Below are 21,619 nucleotides of genomic sequence, written 5' to 3'. Positions count from 1 at the left end.
TTCATTCCGTCTTGATTATGTAATTATTTTATCAGTAAGATTGTTCTTAGCAATATGTTCTATAGTGACAAAAACATGCCTATAGTTGAAAAGCGTGTAATTACCATAATCCCTCATTAATGTCACTGAGTTTGAGATTTCGATGTTAGTCTACGAACATCGAAAGGTAACAAAATGAACCACCTATATAACAATACGATTTGTTTGTCGCTGAAAGAAAGACGAAAACGACAGGTACTAAAATACAACGAATTAACGTTTTCTCAAGCGTTATTTCAGTCGAGGTAACAGTCTAGATACTAACAGACATGCCAACTATAGAGTTCACAATAAATGGAAAAATATGCCGCGGTAAGTTCATTTAAATTATTTAAACAATTGCGCTCTTAAAGTAAATAGCTTCCTTAATACAGCGATTGCGTTGTTGTAATTACACAGTTATTAAACAGGTTTAAGCCCAAATTCATTATTCATTTATTAAATTATCCAAATAAATTTTAGGTATTTACAAAAATTACATTAAATTGGGCTCCAACTCTGATCTATTTTTGTGGGTCCATTTTACTACCTAATGTGCTAACGTATATCCTCGCACCACCTTTTTGGTGCACTACTTTAATTTGGCTCTCTGCTAATTGGCCAGCTTTGTAACTGATCGACTGACTCGACGACCCCTACTATGAAACCAACTGCTGAGTGAAGTATTTCCGAAATAAGTAGGGTCCTCCAAGAAAAATGCGTACCAATTCTTAAAAGGCTGGCAACGTACTTGCGAGGCTTCTGGCAGTGTCCAAAGGCGGTATCGCTTCACATAAGATGAGCCTTCTGCTCGATTACCAATTGTAACATATAAAAAGTATACGCAATTTTGAAGCGATATTGGTTCGTTACTAAAGACTTTGAATGACTTGATAAATAGGTATTACGTTTATGAATAAAAACAAATTATGAAAACAATACCAATTATGGCTACAGTCGATTTAGTAAATGTTAATTTATGTAAATTATAGTTCTTTTATGTTTCATATGATTTTCAATGTTTTTTCTATCAGAATAAACGCCATATAATATGAACTTACGTATCATAGTAATTATTATGAGAGGAAATTTCTATTGATTAGTCGATCTTTTGGTAATATCCTTTAAATTTAGTGTACCTAATTGTAAGACGAAGTTGTTGGCACAAGGGATGATGATGAGAAATTTAACACAATTTACGTAGAATGGGATTTTGATTTGCATTATGGCGACGTGTATCTCGCTCGAATATATACATATTAATATTAAGTTTCTCATGTAAATAATTTTTTTTTGTAATGAGAAAACGTATGGTATTTACAATAATTTACCTACTATATTAACGAATAATACCATCATTACCATAACTACATAATTTCTTGAAAATCGCAAATGTACTATGACTCCTAATTTTTGAAAAATATTCCGTAATATAAAAACTATATGTGAAGATTGAAAAGTATCGCCAGAGCTGGCGGACGGCGTATTAGCGATCTATTTTGGAACTATTTTGTTTAATTATATCTGTTTATCTAGTCCTAGTGTAATTACATAATAATATACACTTTACGTTCATTATATATAGTCGTAGTTATTAATAGTTTAAATGTAAACATCGCCTTTGGCTTATTTAAATTATATATAATTTAAAAGAAGATAATTTAAGATGTTTATATACAAAAATAATTCGCTATCTCGAAGGTGTAAAATAAAATAAAATACGTTTATTTTGGAACATAAGATCATCAAGGTATCACTTATTCCATGTCATTAAATTCGAACCTGTAGGCATCCCTACGCAAAGAAGAAGACAGAGGGTGTAGGCCGAGAGAATAAGCCGGCGTAAAAAACTCTCGGTACTCTTTTAACAAAGCAAATCATCAAACAATACTACAATATTTAAAACAAATATAGCAAATTAATTAGCAGTAGCCTGCCCTGCACTAGTCCCAAGCCCTTTTATCAACTAGATAATCTATTTAATAGTAAAATCCTCAGCAAACGCTGTTTGCTTACACCCAGCGCCATCTGTGTAACGTAGTAGTAACAAGATTTTTCATAGGGAACAAAATGTATGTATTTAATTTAACCTCAATTTATTTGAAAAACAGAGGAGAGAGCATACGACGTACGAGATAACTAATTATTATTATGCACGATAAGCCATTCAAGTATTGAGTGTGAATAATAAAACCTATTACAGTAAATTATCTAGAATAGGTAATATCCGTTCTAATTTTAATAACAGTTTTAGTAAAAAATTTTTGGTCTCGTCCATCTAGATACGCGACTATGAGTTCCGCCAAAAAGATAGGAATTGGAATCGCCGTACTCTTGACATAACTTGTGAAATGTAAACTATTGATTCTTGTATGTACCTAAGTTGTATATACGTATATCAATTCTACGCTCTATTACAGCCAGGGGGCTGAGAAGATTATAAATTAATAATTTGGCTCCCTAGCCAAACTATTTATTTGTAATTTATCTATTTATAATCTTGGACTTGGGTTACTTCTCAAGTGAACACATATTATATGTTATTGAAGTTAAGTAATTAAAGTAAAAACTTAAAATATATAAGGTACAAATAAGAATTTGTGCATATACTTAGTCTTCTTTGTTTAGACACTATTGCAAATATTCACCGGAAATTTACTTTCTAATCTCGATATCAGTTAATTAAAAGAAATTTACGTAAAAGAAGACTTAATTTACGTCAGATAATGAAAATTTTTATAATATTGTAAAATGTGAAACACAAAATTTAACAAAGTGGTTCAATTTTGTGTTTAAAGCATACATTGATTTCAGTGGACAATACCATTCCTCGGCACACGACACTCAATGCATACATACGCTATTACCTGGGTTTGCCCGGTACCAAAGCTATGTGTCACCAAGGCGTGTGTGGCTCCTGCATTGTGATGGTCCATGCCTTCAGAGCCACTTCTGGGAAATATGAAACCTTTTCTGTTAATTCTGTAAGTTTAAAACTTTTAATAAATATACGTTGAAAAACAATTGAAACTCAAATTTAACTTTAATTACTGTATGGTTATTACCATTATTTATTTAGGTTAACGAGGGCGCGATTTAAACCTGAATCTTTTTTGCGCTATTACTTGAGTGATTGCACTTACTTGAGAAAACTGATTACGAGGCCCTTTTAAGATAACGAATATAAAGTTTATATAGTTTATAGAGTATAGGTTTATTTAACCCTCTTAACTAAACCATTAAAGTAACTTTAATTTTAGTAAAAGTGTATCTTTTATTTGGTGGTGGTAATTGTTGGAGTTGGAATGTGTAAGTAATGGCATTCAAGACTGTTGTGAAGTGACAGTTTCAAATATTGAAATAGGCTGTACAGAATGGGCCATGATGGCTCATCGAATGATCATCCATCATTGCCACCATGATGGGCAATTCTCCACATAATCGTAAACGTTCATTTACTGATTGAATGACTGTCTATCATGAATTGTTTGAAATACAGATTTGGGTTCTGTATTGATGGTGTAAAAAAGTATTTGAAAATCTACAGAATTCGATCTATTACGTACTGTACCCGATACAACTACGTACTGGGTAATCGGCGATTGTATGGACGCACACGCCATCTTGGGCAATCATTTCTTTCATGTACCGACTGAAATAAATGTTATAACAAATGATTGTTTCCTGCTATGAAAATTGACTTCCCCTCTGACACGGATAGCGAAACATCTTAGGGTTTTATAAACATATTGTAATGTGTAATAGTGTGTAGTGTTTGTAGTAATGTTAAGCATAAAGTCAGTGTTTTAATATAGCCCTTCACCTCCAAAGAGTTCAGTCTCCTCAAATGGAACCAACAAATACATATATTTAAGAATGGAATAAATTAAAAAAAACCCTAAAGTAATCTCTCTATTGCTTTTAATCCTGCAACGTTACGACTAATTAAAGATTTAAATGTGTGTTGCAAAACAACATTGTGTAACAATTCCCACGCATTAAAATTAAAAATTTGATAATTAACGTGGTTTGGTACAATTAAAATTGCCCATTTTCCGGCAATTAAAATGAATAAGTACGTTCGTATTCATATTATTTTTACGATTTTCTATCAACAACAAAACGCAAGGTTTTCATTAGATTCAAGTAATCAAACACTACTGGACTAATTTTATATTCAACCTAAGTGATCCCCACACTGTTTACACAGCTTTTCGTGTTTTTTTTCCATTTAATTTGGTTCGATTACTTTTAAGAATATTATAACATTCTAGTTCTACTTATAAGAATTAACTAAAGAATTTCCTTATCAAGTATTTTTTTTATTCTTTATAACTATATATAATTCTTTATTTAGTAAAACTGGTGTCCATTTTTCAACCTGTTTTTAAATTTTTGAAGTTCACGTACGTATATATATAAGTGAGATGGGCAGATGATATAAAGAGACTAGGAGGCACAACTTGGAAAATAATATTATCTCACATTTGAAAATAATGTATGCAGCTGGAAGAGTCCTATTTGTCACACTCTGATCACCATAACTTAGATTAAGTTAGATTGTGTAACTTAAACAAGTGTTTATTTATGTATACATTATTCATTTATTTATTCACACTTCCTTGCATAATTGATTTCCATAAATAAATAAATAATAAATACATTATTGTTAAAACATCTATTGGAAGAGCGTTACTTAGATTAGGTATATATGTAACGCTCTTCCCCTCACCTATAAGTACCTGAGAATTTGAAATGCATTTAAGGTAAGAAAGAGTTTTGGGATTGAAAAGAATTGAGTACAGATATTAAAGAAGATGAGCGTCACGTCTAAGGTGGTTTTATTTTCTCCATTAATTCCAAGGTTTTATTTTATCTGGATGTCAGCAATAAAGGCTTAGTGATAATAATAACGTATATGTGAACATTTTAAAAAAACTTTTCTAGCTGTATTTATTCAATTGTTTTTCAACTGAGATTGAGATATGTCAACTCACAAACACAGTCCTAGGAAATGTATAAGTCGCAGTAAACTAGTTAAATCTGAGAGTTTATTGAATCTCTAGATAGATAGTCAAAGATCGACATTCAATCAAGTCGCTAAAGTTTCGTTAGACAAGTGAGTGAACGAAACGTTTAACGAGTTTCCTAAACGTTCCTAGGCAACAAGACTAACATAACCTAACCATTTACAATTTAAAACAAAACGCGGGATTTCCAAGCGCTTAGTTCTTCACGATCACACGGACATAACAATAACAAATGAAATAATCATGGCGGATTTGTGAAAAAAAACACAATTTGAAACAAAAAACCACTTTTCCAAAAGAAAGACTCTAAAAGCAGTTGTCGTGACCGCCATCTTGTCATCAACCGGTGCGTTGATTAATAATGTAATTTCGGACAGACAGATACTGAAACGTTTTCGACGCTACTTTATTTAAATCCAAATTCTAGCGACTTGATTGAATATCGATCTTTAATTAACTGTCTACAGATTCAATTAACTCTCTGATTTAACTAGTTAAATCAGAAAACTAGTTTTCTGCGACACATAGACAATCTTAAGCCACTTTCTTTACTTAATAATAATATGCGCAGTACTTGTTGTTAGCACAGTTGTTTCTACATTTTTTTAGCGCGGAAATTAAATCTATTGTTCTAATGTTAACGTAACGATACAATTATAAAATGTAATACAAAAAAAATATTTCATGAATAATTAAAATATAAATTTTAAATTGCTTGTAGAGTTTCATAAATTTCTCCATATGAAATATTTCATAACTCGTAATTTTGACTTTCAAAAGTGCCTTTTCAATAGGCCAATCTGTTAATAAATGATTTGACTTTGACTTATAAGGAGTAATAAAACACTGCCACAAGGACCAAGCTTTTTAAATTTGAATTCATTTTTAATTATTTGTATTATAACTTTGTAGGTTAAAAAAATTGTAAATACTGTATATTTGATTGTTTTAAAAATATATACTAGTTAAATTAAGTATCAAAATATTATTATTTGAAGCTTCTAGTTTGAGGAAAACAAAACTTCCGTAATTGCATCCTTTACTCAAAGTATCACAGCAGCAACAATATTTTGCAAACAGATCAAAGTATCTTTGTTAAAATAGTAGGATTAGATTATAAGGGGGAAAATATTGCCTGAAAGAAATCGCTTGTTAGCGATAAGGCGGCCTGTTGGCTTATAACTTATGTAACCTGCTTTTTTATATGTATATTTCGTATAAGGTGACGAAGTAATAATATAATACCACAAGATTTCTTTAATTTTTCAGTGCCTGGTGCTCGCATTATCATGCCAAGGGTGGGAGATTACCACGATCGAGGAAATTGGAAACAGACGCAAAGGATATGACACTGTCCAAAAACGAATTGCCAAGAATTATGCCACCCAGTGTGGGTATTGTACCCCTGGGTTTATCATGCAATTACATAGGTATCTTTTACATAATATTTAGTACATAGTTGTTTAACTAAAGCGCGCAAATCCGACGAACTTTCGACCCTTGACAATGGATTTTTCTTTCTATGCGCGCAATTCACACTCTCAAATGGAAAATCTTGTGAAGAAACTAACGTGATTTGGGGCGAGAATGTCAAAATCTTATACTTAGTTTAAATTATGAAGTATTCCACTTGCGGGTCGACCAAACTGTGTACTCATAAAAAAATATGAATACTTTAAAATGGTGTAATTACACTGACTTTATAAATTAAATGTTACCTATAAAACTAGTATTTTAATTATATTTGTTACCATTATGTTCACTGTAATTGCATTTTTTTATTAGATACTGTAAAATATGTATATATCATGGCAGCTTTCAATATATAATATTTAATTAAATTCATAATATTTTTTATGATACATATTCTTAAGAATCTTGCTACAAGTGCTTATGTGCAATAGTTACTCATTTGACTCGTTCGGTTGTTTACGAATTGACTCGAACAACTGCCCGAAGTGGGAATGTCTGGTTGGAGTAGGGAATAGATTATAAAAGAGGTTGTAATACATGCGCATGGGCAATTCCTTTGTTCAAGGTAGAAGTTATAGTGTTTCATTTCCTACTCTAAGATTTACACTTCAATAAATAGTCGTTTGTATATTATTGTTTTAAGCATAGGGTTATATGTATTATTTTCTAAAGGATCTTAAACGATATATTGTTAATAAGAAAAATTTTAATAATGCTATTTTCTATTTCAGTCTCCTACCCAAGAAGCTCCAAATGAAAGAACTTGAAAACTCGTTCGGTAGTAACACTTGCAGATGTACCGGCTATCGTCCAATTTTGAAAACAATTAAATCGTTCGGATCAGATGCCCCTGAGGTCCAAGATATCGAGGAGCTTAGCATTTGTGAGAAGAAGTGCGATAGAAAATGTTCTGTGAGCAGTGAATGGAGTGTTCTCGAAGAAAATGACGAAATTATTGAAATCGATTGTGGAAGTGAGAAGTTTTATAAAGTATGGACTGTCGAACATATATTTGAGGTTATCCGCGGGCCTTGTGAATATAGATTCGTTGATGGAAATACTGCTCAAGGTATTAATTTAATTGTAAACATATCTCCCTTTTATCGAGCGATTTTCAATTGTTTATTCAATAACTTGTTTTTTTGGTATATTGTCTTTACTTTACTCACGTACTACTGTACTACCCATTGAAATAATATTTCTAACGGCATAAACAGAAACTCCTCCAACTAGCCCGATCTCTTTATCTTGGGAATTTTTAATCATCTCTAGCAACTTCTTTAAGTTACAAAATAATCATGTCAATAACTGTGGATTGAATTGAGAACTGAGGCTGAACTTTATAGGGTTATAAACTGTTATCTATAATAAGTAAATTGTTTTCTTAGAAATGATTACACGCTCTATTATCCACAGAGCCAGACAACTCGCAAGCGATAATTTTGAATTGTTACGCATGTATTATTCGGGAATTAATTGTGATATTAATCAGTAAAGGGTACTTTTACTATGATAATTTAAAAGTAGAGTGCGGAAATAGATCCAATGTGATATTTCTGGTAACACTGCTATATTGCCTTTTTTTGTTATGGCAACACTGTACAACGAGATAAAGAATGGAATAAATAATAAAACCAACCGACCTCGATACTGTGATTTTTCAGGTGTATTACCAAGTTTAAGCGACTACCCTCCTGTAATAATTGACATAAGTGATGTTACCTCATTAAAAAAATATTATTTCGACCAAAACTTGGTTCTTGGAGGAAATATTTCGATCGAGGATTGCATTACAATATTCAAAAAGGAAGGGAAAGAAAGAGAGGAATTTTCATATTTGCTCGAATTTGTTAAACATTTGGATGTCGTTGCTCATATACCTGTTAGGAAGGTAATGTCCATTTATTTTTTTATTAAATATGTTTATTCTGGTATTCAAACCCGACTTTTTTTATTGTTCTTATATAGAAAACAAATATTTCTTTACCGTTGTTCAACATTTTGTGTCCTAAATTATTCTCTTTGTTTTTATTTATTAAGTTTTCGGCCAAATGCAACTTACAGGTACCCTCAATATATTAAACATTTCAGATCGGCTCAGTAGCCGGCAACTTCATGATAAAACATATAAAAAGACATTATCAGTCGGATCTTTATCTGCTTTTTGAATGCGTAGGCGCAGTTGTGACTATAAGTAAGTATTTTTTACGTGATTTTCGATTTACCAAGAGGTTCTTGAGGCCTTTAATGCTAGTTGGGTCGTGCATTCGTTGGTCATTGTATATAACCTTAGGATGACACCACGAACCATGTCTTTGGACATATGGACTTTATACCTGATATGTCGAATCGTGCATATTAAGCTTGGGCATACAAAACAGCTTTTCAATATTAAATTGTAATCATGTATTATTTGATTTTATAATTCAGTAATGTATGAGTGGCCATTTAATTTTCAGAGTCCGAACATTCTGAATTAACATTGACTCTAAAAGAATTTTTGAATCAGGACATGAAAGGATTTTTGATTATAAACTTCAAATTGCCACCATTGAGCAGTGCTCACGTAGTTCGGACTTATAAGGTAAGTTTGCCTTTTTAAGTAGTCTATAACATTCTATGAGCCAAGAATTGCTCGTAAAACCATCCTATTTATGCGCCAAGCCTGTAATGACGCGACGTAAGTATTGATATTAATTTAATACAATATAAGTCATACGTATAAATAAAATAAAATAAATGTATAATTAAATTAAAAATTATAATTTCAACCGACTTTTAAGGCGAAATTTGAAGATTCTTTAAGGCCCCCCGGTGTTAACGCGGCGTAACGTTTTTCTGTACCCAATAGTAAACCGTTTCGTTACAACCCAGTGACTCATTATACCTAAAAGTTACCATTTATGTGGTGTAAAGTATCGGAAAGTCGAAAATAATATTAAACAATAACGCATAATTCAATGCCCGGCCCGGAATATAACGATTTTTCGGTTTATTTTTCAGATAACACCAAGAAACCAAAACGCCCTAGCAATAGTGAACGCTGCATTCAATTTCAAAATGAATCACGACACCTTAGCAATCGAAGACGCCACTATCGTTTACGGTAATATTACCGAAACGTTCGTACACGCATTCCGATGCGAGAAGTACTTGCAAGGACGCAACATGTTCAACAATGGCTCATTACAAAGTGCCATACAAATCTTGAACCAGGAGATAAAGCCGGACAAAGTGCCGCCAGAATTATCTCCTATGACCAGAAAAAAAATAGCTATTGGCGTATTTTATAAGGTAACACGTTTACCTTATATACTATTTAGCAATTTTTTTATAGAACAGGGGGGGCAAATGGACAGAGGGCTCGCGAGTGCGTAGCCGGCCTTTTAAGAATTGGTACGCTCTTTTCTTGAAGGACATCGATATATACGGTCTTACTTAATTAGGGTAAGAATTATAGTTATTTTATTGTTTTTAGACACTTTTGTGTTCGTCATAACTGTTGCTTATTTCAGAAATTAAGATTAATAAATAAACAAATACCATTCATTTGAAATAATAATAATAAAGTCACTTTCATTCAATGCAATTCAATTTAGGAATGTATTTGCCGGCCTTCTGGCCATGTGAGTGTCTATGGGCGAAGGTAAGTGTTACTTAAAATTAGGCGAATTTCTTGCCCATATGCCTCCTATTACAAAAAAAATGTACGTACAAAGCACTCATGTCAGAAGTGAAACTTTGTAAATTAATTATTTCTAAGGTAAAAGCCCCAATAGACGGATTACATAACAGGATATGAACACTCCATGTATTTGTATATCTATATTCACACTGTTTACACACTAATGATAATATTAATAAATAAAAAATCTGCATAAAACGTTATGTCGTCACCCCATCACGATCTTTCTGTCTTTTTCCTGGGTGGTGACTTCGGCGGTCCATCTTTTGTCTTACCTTGCAATATGACCTGTTCATAGTTAACGTAATTTTTTATATAATAAAAACAAACGAGTCTGCGGGATGCCCAAAAAGCCCAGCCCATAGACACCCATTTTTAGTGGGTGCGTTGCCGGCCTTTATTTGAAATAGCATTTCTTTTTCAGTTTGTCCTCAGTATATGTCCGCCCGAACTTTATCCGTACTTTTATGCTTCTGGGGCCACAAATATCACGCGGCCTTTGTCATCTGGAAAACAATTGTACCCAACTAGTCCAGACCTATACCCCGTTACGAAACCTGTACAAAAGCTGGAAGCGATTATACAGACTTCAGGCGAAGCGGCCTATGTTAATGATATGCCGCTGGGATTGAACGATGTGTTCGCGGCTTTCGTTTTGTCGACGGTTCATGGGGGAAGTGTTGATAGTATCAATTATGATATTCTGGTAAGAATCATTTTTTTAATGTTTCGAAACTTACCTTTGCACAGAAGTACGGTTCAATACTTTAGCAAGGGTATGTAATACGCTCGTGTTCTAAAAAGGATAAGAAATATATTTGTAAATAACTAAATGCCCTGTTTTCCCATACAAACAAATTAATTCAAATGTTGAAAAACGTTACGATCGATCTTATCCAGAAAATGAGATACCCTACAGATTGGATATAGAGTCGGTTATCTCGTTTCCGTAATACACGAAGAATTTCCCAATGCCACTATTTCGTACCCTCTTACCAAAGTATAGCGCATCTCTGTCTGACGAGTTGCGTTTATGCTGTGAATAAAAGGGATAAATATATGGCAGGTTATAACTTAACCTTAATTTACAGGAAACCCCCGGCGTTTTAGCCCTTTTAACAGCCAAAGATATTCCCGGGAAGAATTCCTTCGGCTTCCCCGGGATACCTCTCCAAGAAGTAGACGAATACATCCTTGCGACTGATGATATTCAATTTTGTGGCCAACCTATAGCAATCATAGTGGCAGAATCAGAGTATCTAGCGGTCAAAATGGCTGAGAAAGTCGAGGTTACGTATAAAAATGTCCCGAAAACACCAGCCGTGATTACCATTGATGAGGCGAAGGAAATAAAATCGCGGTAAGTTAGAGTTAGACCTTTGTGCGATAGTACGTCAACAACTCGGACAAAATGGCAGAAAATGCTAGAATGTTTTTTTTTTCGTAAAAGAAAATTTTATAAATATTTACATGTATAGGTATAAAGAGGGGACCGCTGATGCTGAGAAGATCGTGCCAAAAGGCAGAGGAGAAAATGTCAAAAAAGTTATAAAAGGTATGTACACAATCGCAGCGATAACATCACACCCTCAAACACCGAATTGAATGAATGTTTATAACTTTAGGTAAATACTACATCGGTGCCCAATACCACTACTATTTGGAACCACAGACATCCATCGTGGTACCGGTCGACAAAGGTTTTGAAGTACACAGTGCTACACAGTGGATCGATTTAACACAGATCTGTGTCGCACGCTGTTTGGGGATTAAGGAAAGCGAGTGAGTGTTTCCTCAGAAAAACCTGATTTTCAATTCAATAATTACCGGTTTCTCTTTACGTCAAACTTTTCTTGTCGATATTTAAATCGGGTTCGGCAATTATTTTATTCAATATTTACCCATTCAGATATATTTTTTCTGATAAACAGCACTCGTTGAAGTTAAAATTGTCACGTTTATTAACTTAACACACAATGGTTATAGTCTAGAAGTACGAAATATCCGAAAAATATTTATTCATTTACGCCTTTTTCCCGAAGGAGTAGGCAGAACCACAGATTTCAGTTGCTACGTTATATACGGCAAAACATCTAAGCATTATCCATCCATTCATTGTCAATACCATCCATCCCTCGTCAATACCATCCATCCCTTGTCAATACCATCCATCCCTTCTCAATACCATCCATCCAGACACATACTTTTTGACTTATATTCACTGCATTTGTTCTATTTTCATTCTTTCATTGCCACACCAAGCATTAACTACTGTGCATACAGTTGCATGCATCGATATACACACTAGGTTGGTTAAAAGTACCTAATTTCTTCCAGTGTTTTAGTAATAGTTCGTCGCTTAGGCGGAGGTTTTGGAGGCAAATTGAGTAGGTCAGTTCAGATGGCAACTGCTGGTGCAGTCGTTGCTAAGAATTTGAATCGGACTTGTCGGTTCATATTGCCCTTTAGTACCAACCTTGCCAGTATTGGGAGAAGGCCACCAGCCCAATGTACCTATGAGGTGAGGGTTTTTATACGTACTATTTAAATCAAAGTTGTGTTTCTTTTTATGGTTCTTTTTTGGAGCAGAAGAGCAGCATCTGCAAACCCTAAATGTTACGTTTGCAGATTTCATTCTGAGATACTTATGGACATCGTAATAGCGAAAGAATACATCATAAGACTCAAATTCAGAAAATACTGAGTGCATTAATTTTTTTATGGTACAGGCACTAATGTTTGTAACCCATAAATCGTTTTCAAATAAATAGCCTGCGTGGTTTGTACTGTGGGAAATTTTTTTTTCATTTTAATTTTCTTCTTCATTCATAGGTAGGCGTAGACGACGTCGGTAAAATTCAATATCTCGACGCTACCATAATCCAAGATTATGGATGTAGTAGAAATGAAAACACTTTAAGTTACGTAGCGGGTGGATTTCCCAATTGCTATAACACTGATTACTTCAAACTCAAAACAGCTTATGTCATCACCGATCTACCTTCAAACACCTTTGCTAGAGGACCTGGTAAGTTTATTTAAAGGAATCATTTTTTTACAATTGTTTCCTTAAAATAACTTTACACGATATTTTCGTTTGAATAAATAGATTTTGCCAATGTAATATATTATTTCCATTTAGGTACTAGTAGTAAATAAAGACGCAACTCATACTTTACCATTTAAAAGACAACCAGAACTCGTTTAGCATTTCCATAATGTCAGGGGCGGATCTCACTTTCAGGCCCACTAAAAGCAATAGGCGATATCTCAAATTTAAATAATCCAACCATAAAGTTGAATCTTTGAGATCTGTCATAGTTTGATTACTGATATGCGTCTAAAGAACGGAATAAGGAATTCCCCGTCGCTTGTTTTCGATCGGTGTCAGTCCCCCATAAGCCCAGTCCCCAGAGCGCCAGAAATTCACGATCCGCCCTTGGTAGTGTAACATTAATTTAATTCTATTTCAGGCACATTAGAGGGCATTGCCTGTATCGAAAATATAATGGAACACATCGCACAAGAATTAAATCTGGACGCGACAGCCGTCCGTCTCGTTAACATGAGAAAAGACGACAACGATATCCCAGAACTCATAAACGAACTGAAAAAAGACTCGGACTACGAGGAGCGAAATTCAAAAATCATACAGTACAACAAAGACAATCGCTGGATGAAGAAATCGATACATATAGCCGTGATGCTCTTCCCAGTTATATACTATGGAAATTATTCAGCCATTGTCTCAATTTATAGAGGAGACGGAACAGTAACAGTCACCACGGGTGGAATCGAAATGGGCCAAGGGGTAAACACGAAAGCGGCTCAAGTGTGCGCCTACAAATTGGGCATTCCAGTGGACATGGTATCAGTTCTGCCAAATTACTCGTTCGCGTGTGCCAATGGCGTGTTTTCCGGCTCCAGTATTGTTAGCGAAAGCGTTTGTTTCGCGATAATAAAAGCGTGTGACGAGATTCTGTCCCGAATAGAGTCTGTGCGGAAATCGCTATCAAATCCAACATGGCTGCAGCTTATTCAAGCAGCGGCCGATCAACAGATTGACTTGTGTGCGGAGTTCATGATGAACGATAAGGAACCCACGCTGGCGGGGTACAGCGCGTTCAGTGTTGCCATTTGTGAGACGACATTGGATGTACTGACGGGGAGATTCCAAATTGATAGAGTTGATATTTTGGAAGATGCCGGGACTAGTACGAATCCAATTGTTGATATTGGTCAAGTAAGAGATTTTTTTATAAAGTTTTATTTCTATTGTTACTAACGAGAGGTGCCATATTTTTTAAGCGATATTATTATAGCGTTAAAATTGTTAATGTATTGTTATTTAAAGGTGGAAGGCGCCTACATACAAGGTCTTAGTTACCACACAATGGAACACTTCATGTACAATAGTTCTGGTAGACTCTTGAACGACAGAGCGTTGAATTACGAAGTATTTCTGGCAAAGGACATTCCCGTAGATTTCAGGGTTAAGTTACGGTTCAATTCGAAGAATCCTAAGGGCGTTTTGGGATCAAAGAGTAAGACAAAATTTTATTTTGCGCCAAAGTGAAATATTGAAATATTTTTCGAAACACGGGCTGGATCAAAATGTTATTTTGATACAAAAACTGTGTATATGTCTTTACAGTTTGGTGTATGCTTAAATATAAACTAATTGAAAAACATATATTTCCTATTTACATTTTCAGCTGTTGGGGAAATGGGAATATGTGTAGCGTATGGCATCACTTATGCGTTGAGGAAATGTATCAATGAATCGAGAAAAGAATCTGGATATCCTGCAAAGTGGTTCGATTTTGGTAATACTATTTGCTATAGATATTTTATAGATGTATTACAATGTTATAAGTTTTTAAGTAATACTAGGTTCAGGGACAGCCAGACCTTAAATCTTCTTAATTGTTTGGGAGAGTTAACGAGAGATTTATTTTTCAGAATTTCCGCGAAACACAGAATCCATATTGGAGGCGTTGGACGTGCATCTAAATGAATTTGTTTTAAACAAATGAAAATGTCTTGCCATAATATTTAATAAAGTGTTTGTGTGTGTGGTTTTTTCACTTTTTTTTACATAATTTATTTTACACAAAAATTTATTTCAATGTAATGGCGCTGAAGTTATTGCATGGAAAAATCCTGTCAAATATTAATCTAAATAGATATTCATACTGGCTAAGTAAAAATAGATTTAGTTAATGAGAAATAAATAAATGCGAGCATATTTTTTTGCTAGTTTATTTCCAATTATACACTTTACCGTATGAGCAGAATTTGCGTACATAGAAGTTCATGAGTGCATAGCGGTGATTGGAACAGTTCTCTTTCCGCAACGGGAATTGCAGTTAGTGCATCTCAATACTTCAAATGCAATACTTTTTCTAAAATCATTTTTGTATTCAATAAATTCTCTTACTTTTTCAATGTAAAATTCAGTGTGTCGTATAACAGAACGCATGACTTCAGGGTTTGAGGACTGGACCTGATCACAAGGCACCATGGCATAATTAATTTATCTGAAATTACGTACAATGAACATATAGTGACAATCGCACCCAGTTTAAAAAAAAACAATAGTTCAGACACATCTATTCGAATATAACGTAAGAAACACTACTTATTTATCCCAAGACATATTCGGTACTAGGCTGTTCAATTTAATTAAAAAAAATATTCTTAAGTCCTAGTCCGCTATTTAATATAATTTTTATGCAAGGAATGATTTTGTTGTATTTTAAATATTTATTGTAATATTAATGTTTACTAAGTCATACACTTTAGAAAAGATGGCTTGTAACAACTGTAGAATAATATATGTTACAAGTAGTATAGTTAGTATGATGTGGTGAAACAATATTGAATTTCTTTTCTATATCCTTATCACACCGTTCATACAACATTATGGTTATAAAACCTCTTTTCGTAAATGTTTTAAAATAGAATAAATAAAAAACCTTTTCATAGTCAATACACGTTTATTGATTCGTAAAAACAAAATTTACCGAGCATTAATTCTGTAGTACAAAATTTAGGCTCTACTTAATAGGCATTATTTAGGCCAACGATGAAAATTAAAATTATAATAAATTACCTATAATAGCCATTCTATACAACTTAAGTTTTAATTCTAATCGTATTATACATTATTTTATACAATAATATTAACAGGTGTGATGCAAAAAGTGCAATACAATAAAATCTAGGTTATTACTAAATTGATACGCGATTTTGACTTTAGCGAAAAATTAGTTTGTTTAACAATTCGGTTGCGATGTTATCTCAAATATTTTTGATAATACTAAAATCAAAATTGCGTGTCTTACAAAGCAGATTTGGTCGATATTTCTTTGTCAATAGGAAATTCGATATTTCACTACCTTTTATCGTGACTAAATGTATCGAAAATTCTACTTATAGCATTATTCCGCACATTATTTTAATCCTCTAACACTAAACTAGTTTTACGGTCAAACATACAGACGAGATTTCCAATTTCCAAACGAGATCTTGTGTTTGTAAAATTCGTTAATTTTTCATGTGAGATTCGTTAAAGATCGAATTTTACGTCAGTCGAGATTATTACTTGGAGTTAGTTGCAGTATTATAACGGAAAAAGTTCAAAACGAAAAAAAATATTAATGCCTAATTATAAGCAATATATTCAGCTCAATTAAAAAAAAAAGTACTTCCATCCAAGTCCTTTTTGTAAAGGATATTTAAAATACGAAGTTTCTTTCAACTCTTTCAAACACTCGAGTAAAACAGGATTGGTGATTCAAAAATGCTTTGTAATTTTTTTTGCCAGATCATAAAACATTTAATGTCATAAGGGTAAAATCTATAGAAGTTTGTGCTAATAAAAAGCTAAACTACCTTTAGTCGTTTTATACAAGAAAGTCTAGACTATAGATTGAAACCTTAATCAATTTATTATTTACACTTGGCAGTGAAATTTGCTTACGACTTGAATACTGTTTAGGCAAATATTTTCTAGAAATTTTTCAGAAATAGCATTATTGTAAGTATGAAGTAAATTTTCAAGCATTAAGCACCTCTAAAACAATACTTTGTCTTTGGATCTAGTGTCTATAGCTTATACCCTGCACATAATATGAAGTAATTAAACGGCAACGTTTAGAAGCAAATTATGAGAGAATTAAAAAAAAACTTTATAAAATCGGTAAAGCCGGTTAACGGACAATACGTGACAACGTCATAACAAAACATAATACTCATGAATCATTTCGGTCGAATTATTTGAGTGAATCCTAGGAAGGTAAGGCCAATCGAGTGGAAAAGAGATAGATGCGGCGCAAGCGTACAATGAGCGTAACTGGACTGTGAGCGTACGGGGATTATGAGCGTAACGGGACATTGAGTCATACTTTTTCGTGCGTGCAGCGGACAGTTATTAGACGTTGTCACGTGAAAAAAAAACTTTTGTATGATAATTTGTAATTTATTTTCTTTTTAAGCTTTTGTTATGAAAAAGGTCTAACAAATTTCTATTGTTTAAATAGTGTATACGAACGAACGTTTAGGTTACCTAAATATTACCGTTAAATCACGAGCTAACACACAATCAGACACACATCTTAAGCACTAAGCCGAAAAACTTATACAAAATAATGAGTATAATACAAGGCGAAGAGCCGGCTACTTAATATGAGGTATTTAGTGAATGTCGCTTTTCGTCGTATTTCTCGATTTTTCGTTATTAATTCCGTCAATAATCAATGTTGTATTTGTCGAGTTCATTTAAAATCAAGTGAAAATATAAAAAAAATTGCCATACTTAATCATCGCGTAGCATTCGAATATTTAGCAAAAAAAACTTGCTGACATTTGTAAAACAAATGTAACTGTCAAGGAGTCGAACTTAGAAAGGTCATTCTCGTTTCCTCGGTTTTGACAAATGACATTTGTCACTGTAACGTCATAATCGTTTTTTTATTCGTGTACTATGTTTTTTATAGATATCGGTATATGTCATACTATAAACCGATATCGAGTGTATATTTGTATGTAATTTTAATCCCATACGTTGTTCTGTGACCTATCAACGCAGACAGACATTAAGACAGATCAATGACCCTTCCTATACAAAATTACGGAACATCCGTCGGAGCTTAAAATCACGCAATCCCATCCTGCGTGTGCGCACGTTTCTTGTGATCGGGGGTGGATTTCAAAATATCCGGTTGTCCGTGGGACACTGCCCTCTCCAGGTGATTGAAGGTAGATGTGTGCGAGGACAGGGTCAACGTGGCGTTCCTCTCCGACCCCAGGGTCATGGTGGTGTTGGAGTTGAGGGTGTGATGAACGTGAGGCAATGTCGATGGCTTACGTATGGACCGGTGGCTTCCGTTTCGTGTGAGGGAGTTCATTTGTGGCGTTCCGGTGCCTGTGGGTCGGTGCGTGTTCTTGTAGTCCGCAATTAGATGGGTCAGCTCTACCATCTGGAAGTGAATAGTGATTATCAGTGTGGAATGTTGGCCTAGTGGCACATAAAAAAAGCGCTAGTCTGTAACCGCCTAATGTGCGCGTTTACATGCACACAATATTTTCGTCAAATATTGTGTGCATATCGATTAGGTCAGATACAACATTTATTTTTCATTTCCATATGCATAAAAATACATAAACCTTAATTTTACCCTTTTACGATCAACCCCTATTTGTTATTTGTTAATTAAAACTTAAAATCTAACAAAGATCTAAAAACTTTTGATTTCCGAAAAGTAAACAGACTGGGGTAGCATAGCAAAATGTTCCATGTTGGTATGTACTAAAAAGATAGGTAAGGCATTAAGGAGAAACGAAGGTCGAGGGGGCAGCTAGTATTGATATAAATAACTTACTCTAGGTTTATTTAGGCTTATCAACATCTTGTGAACGGGACTGGTAGAATCCTCAGCGTCTATTAGCATCATCAGGTCGTCCTGAAAATGAGAATCAATCTCTCAGAAATCATTCAGCAAACCTCAAAATCAGAGTTTTGATTCATACGTTCGAATTAATGGTTAAAGATAGAAATGATAGATTCTTTGAAACGAGAAGATGCAATGAAAGTAACAAGAAATAATCATCAAAGAAAACACATGGAAATCTGAATTCAGAGAATCGTGGTAATACCTGTAATCCACCAAAGAGGCCTATAGAGTTGAGGGCGTATCTGCCTATGACAGACATGGAGGCCAATTCGAGTACGGTGACTCCATCCTCGGACACTGCGAGCCACGCCATCGAGAGATCCGGCTGTTTTATCTGTCAATAAACACACATATTTACTGCTGTAAATATAAAAATTATGCTTTGATATGTTAGTTTATATATATATATATATATATATATATATATATATATATATATATATATATTTCCAATAATTTTACTTCTATTAGAATCGGTATGTAGAATATGTCAGTAACTGTCAAATAAGTCATATTTAGCGTCTTAACAATAAATGTTAAAGACAAACTGACTCAATAGGCTATCGAAGAGTTTGGTCCTTCGAGCCGGAAGCTTTACCCGTATTCATAGAACTATCATACACATCAAATAATGAGTGTGTTGTCCGTATCTGTGACACTTAAATATAATAATGTATCAATGCTTTTAGTAATAAAGTAAATCACACAGACATTTTCGTGTGTACTTATTTCAGATTCACATTTTTATGCAAAAAATTAAAAATATCTGTTTGAGATACCTAGTCTGTAAATTGTATTAACAAAACACGCGGATATCATTAAAAGCCAGTCACAACAATATCTTACCCTAGCTTGAAACAGCGTGGCTCCGAAGAAAGGCCACTTTCTCGTACAGTTCAGATAAATCCGTACACAGTCCGCTGTACTACGCCCTTTGAGTGCAACCCACTTTGCTCGAAGCTTTTCTTCAACGTCCCTGTAATACGAAGCAAATTTGATTTAAAAGCAGTATATAATTAGTTAATATTGTAATTTAAAGATACGAGAAATTGATCATTTTAAATCTGACAATATTAAATGTGGTAAGTATATAAGATTAGTATCATCCGCATAAATAATTAACATATAAAAAGTACAAATAAATGAATTAAGAGTAGTCTAGAGTTAGTTTAATGGGTTGAATAAAATGTTTGTCGATTGTTCTACAATTTAGTTGCTGCATCTGGGACAAGACGCGTTTCAGAAAACTGACTGCCAACCACCAGTAATGGAGAGGCACTTGAAGAAGAAGAAGAAGCATACCAGAAAATTGAAAATTGCATACCCTCGTTATATATTTAATATTTTAGCTCTTAACAATATAAACTATTTTCAAGATATTAGACTGAAACTTTACTAGTAGAGTGCCGTAAGGCATAAAAATGGTCAAACCTCGGAACCCAGGGCCAGTCAATGAATCTGTATATCAAGTATGAGACTGCATTATTAAAACCTCAAATAAAAAAAGTTAAAAAAAAAAAAATTTACCGATCTCGATTTACAACAATTTTTAACAACAATTTACTGAAAAATGAGAGGCGGAAGGGGGAAAAAGTGTTTATAGCGAAAAATTTAATTTTATTTGTAATAAATTATATGTGTAGAGTAACTTCAGTGTTAATTTATTAGATTATCGTAAAAAATAAGTTACAACAAAATTTATCATTAACTATACACATTGTTACATCATTGTACATTATTGTCGTCGTCGTCGATCTCGTTGATATAGATTGTAGGTGAAGGATTAGTGGAGCTGTCACCATTGCATTCTAAGCAAGCTGCAGTGCAGTTTAATCCACTTTTCCTGCACCCACAAGATGCTCCACATCCTGTTTTGCATAAGCAAAAAATAATTTTTAATAAAGATTCTGGAGCTGGTCGTTGCGTCATTGTTTGCGGAGTCAATATTCCGCATTCATATTTCCAGCCCCATTCTTCTGGTAATATTTCTCTTCCAAGCCATGTTTGAACTTGCAAAAATACTCTTTTAAAGTGTTCAAATGCGCTATCTGCAGTGGGTGGTAATGACGGCAGTTTAACGCAGGTATTTTTAGCAGTTGCTTTCAAAAAAGAGTTATATCTTAATGCATTAAGATCTTTTATTTTCTGGGGGGCACCGTATAAAGCAAGAGTGCATGTAACACCAGCCTTAAAAATGTCATCAGTATTTTCGCATTCATTTTTGAAGACTGTCGCAGCATTTTGCAAGTCTGGTCGCTTTTCAAAATTTTTTGCAAATACGTTTTTGCCACGTTGGAAAAGCTAAGCCAAGCTGATGTCGTGTCACACCCAGTGAATGCATGTAAGAACAGAATATGCTCTTTACACTTAGGTAATATTCTCTCTAAGCATTTGGAAGAGTACGTTTTTTGCGGTATTTTGCCTTTGGATGGTTTTCGAAAATAAATTTCTCGGTC

General features: G+C 33.8%; 2 protein-coding genes across 14 annotated transcripts in view; one reads left to right on the top strand and one right to left on the bottom strand.

Annotated features, from left to right (window-relative positions):
• The first annotated feature begins 237 nt into the window (after positions 1-237).
• Positions 238-15,276, top strand: LOC110992986 (probable aldehyde oxidase gad-3). Its single transcript, XM_022259019.2, has 18 exons — positions 238-351; positions 2,833-3,002; positions 6,318-6,478; positions 7,253-7,590; positions 8,186-8,412; positions 8,613-8,715; positions 8,981-9,105; positions 9,525-9,815; positions 10,631-10,912; positions 11,298-11,566; positions 11,685-11,761; positions 11,832-11,988; positions 12,544-12,727; positions 13,039-13,234; positions 13,680-14,449; positions 14,561-14,750; positions 14,922-15,032; positions 15,169-15,276. The coding sequence occupies exons 1-18, from the start codon at positions 309-311 to the stop codon at positions 15,240-15,242; spliced, it is 3,768 nt and encodes a 1,255-aa protein (XP_022114711.2). The 5' UTR covers positions 238-308; the 3' UTR covers positions 15,243-15,276.
• Positions 15,277-16,185: 909 nt separating this feature from the next.
• Positions 16,186-21,619, bottom strand: part of LOC110992953 (uncharacterized protein CG43867) — a 240,978-nt gene continuing 235,544 nt past the window's right edge. For all 13 annotated transcript variants that reach the window (XM_045628533.1, XM_045628538.1, XM_045628536.1 and 10 more), the window contains 4 exons: positions 20,010-20,139; positions 19,366-19,497; positions 19,092-19,172; positions 16,186-18,689 (listed from right to left, as the gene is read on the bottom strand). In XM_045628533.1, the coding sequence (XP_045484489.1) occupies positions 18,366-18,689; positions 19,092-19,172; positions 19,366-19,497; positions 20,010-20,139 (667 nt within the window). In that variant the 3' untranslated portion in view covers positions 16,186-18,365. The remainder of the gene's footprint in view (positions 18,690-19,091; positions 19,173-19,365; positions 19,498-20,009; positions 20,140-21,619) is intronic.

This window comes from Pieris rapae, chromosome 6 (assembly GCF_905147795.1).
Source record: "Pieris rapae chromosome 6, ilPieRapa1.1, whole genome shotgun sequence".
Classification (NCBI taxonomy): domain Eukaryota; kingdom Metazoa; phylum Arthropoda; class Insecta; order Lepidoptera; family Pieridae; genus Pieris; species Pieris rapae.
The sequence above is the reverse complement of the archived record's forward strand: the minus strand, read 5'-3'. Positions and strand labels throughout refer to the sequence as shown.

Coding starts and splice junctions, on each gene's coding strand:
- LOC110992986 (XM_022259019.2), top strand. CDS start 309: ATGCCAACTATAGAGTTCACAATAAATGGAAAAATATGCCGCG. Junction 6,479..7,252: donor TTTATCATGCAATTACATAG/GTATCTTTTACA, acceptor TTTCTATTTCAG/TCTCCTACCCAAGAAGCTCC. Junction 13,235..13,679: donor CACCTTTGCTAGAGGACCTG/GTAAGTTTATTT, acceptor ATTCTATTTCAG/GCACATTAGAGGGCATTGCC.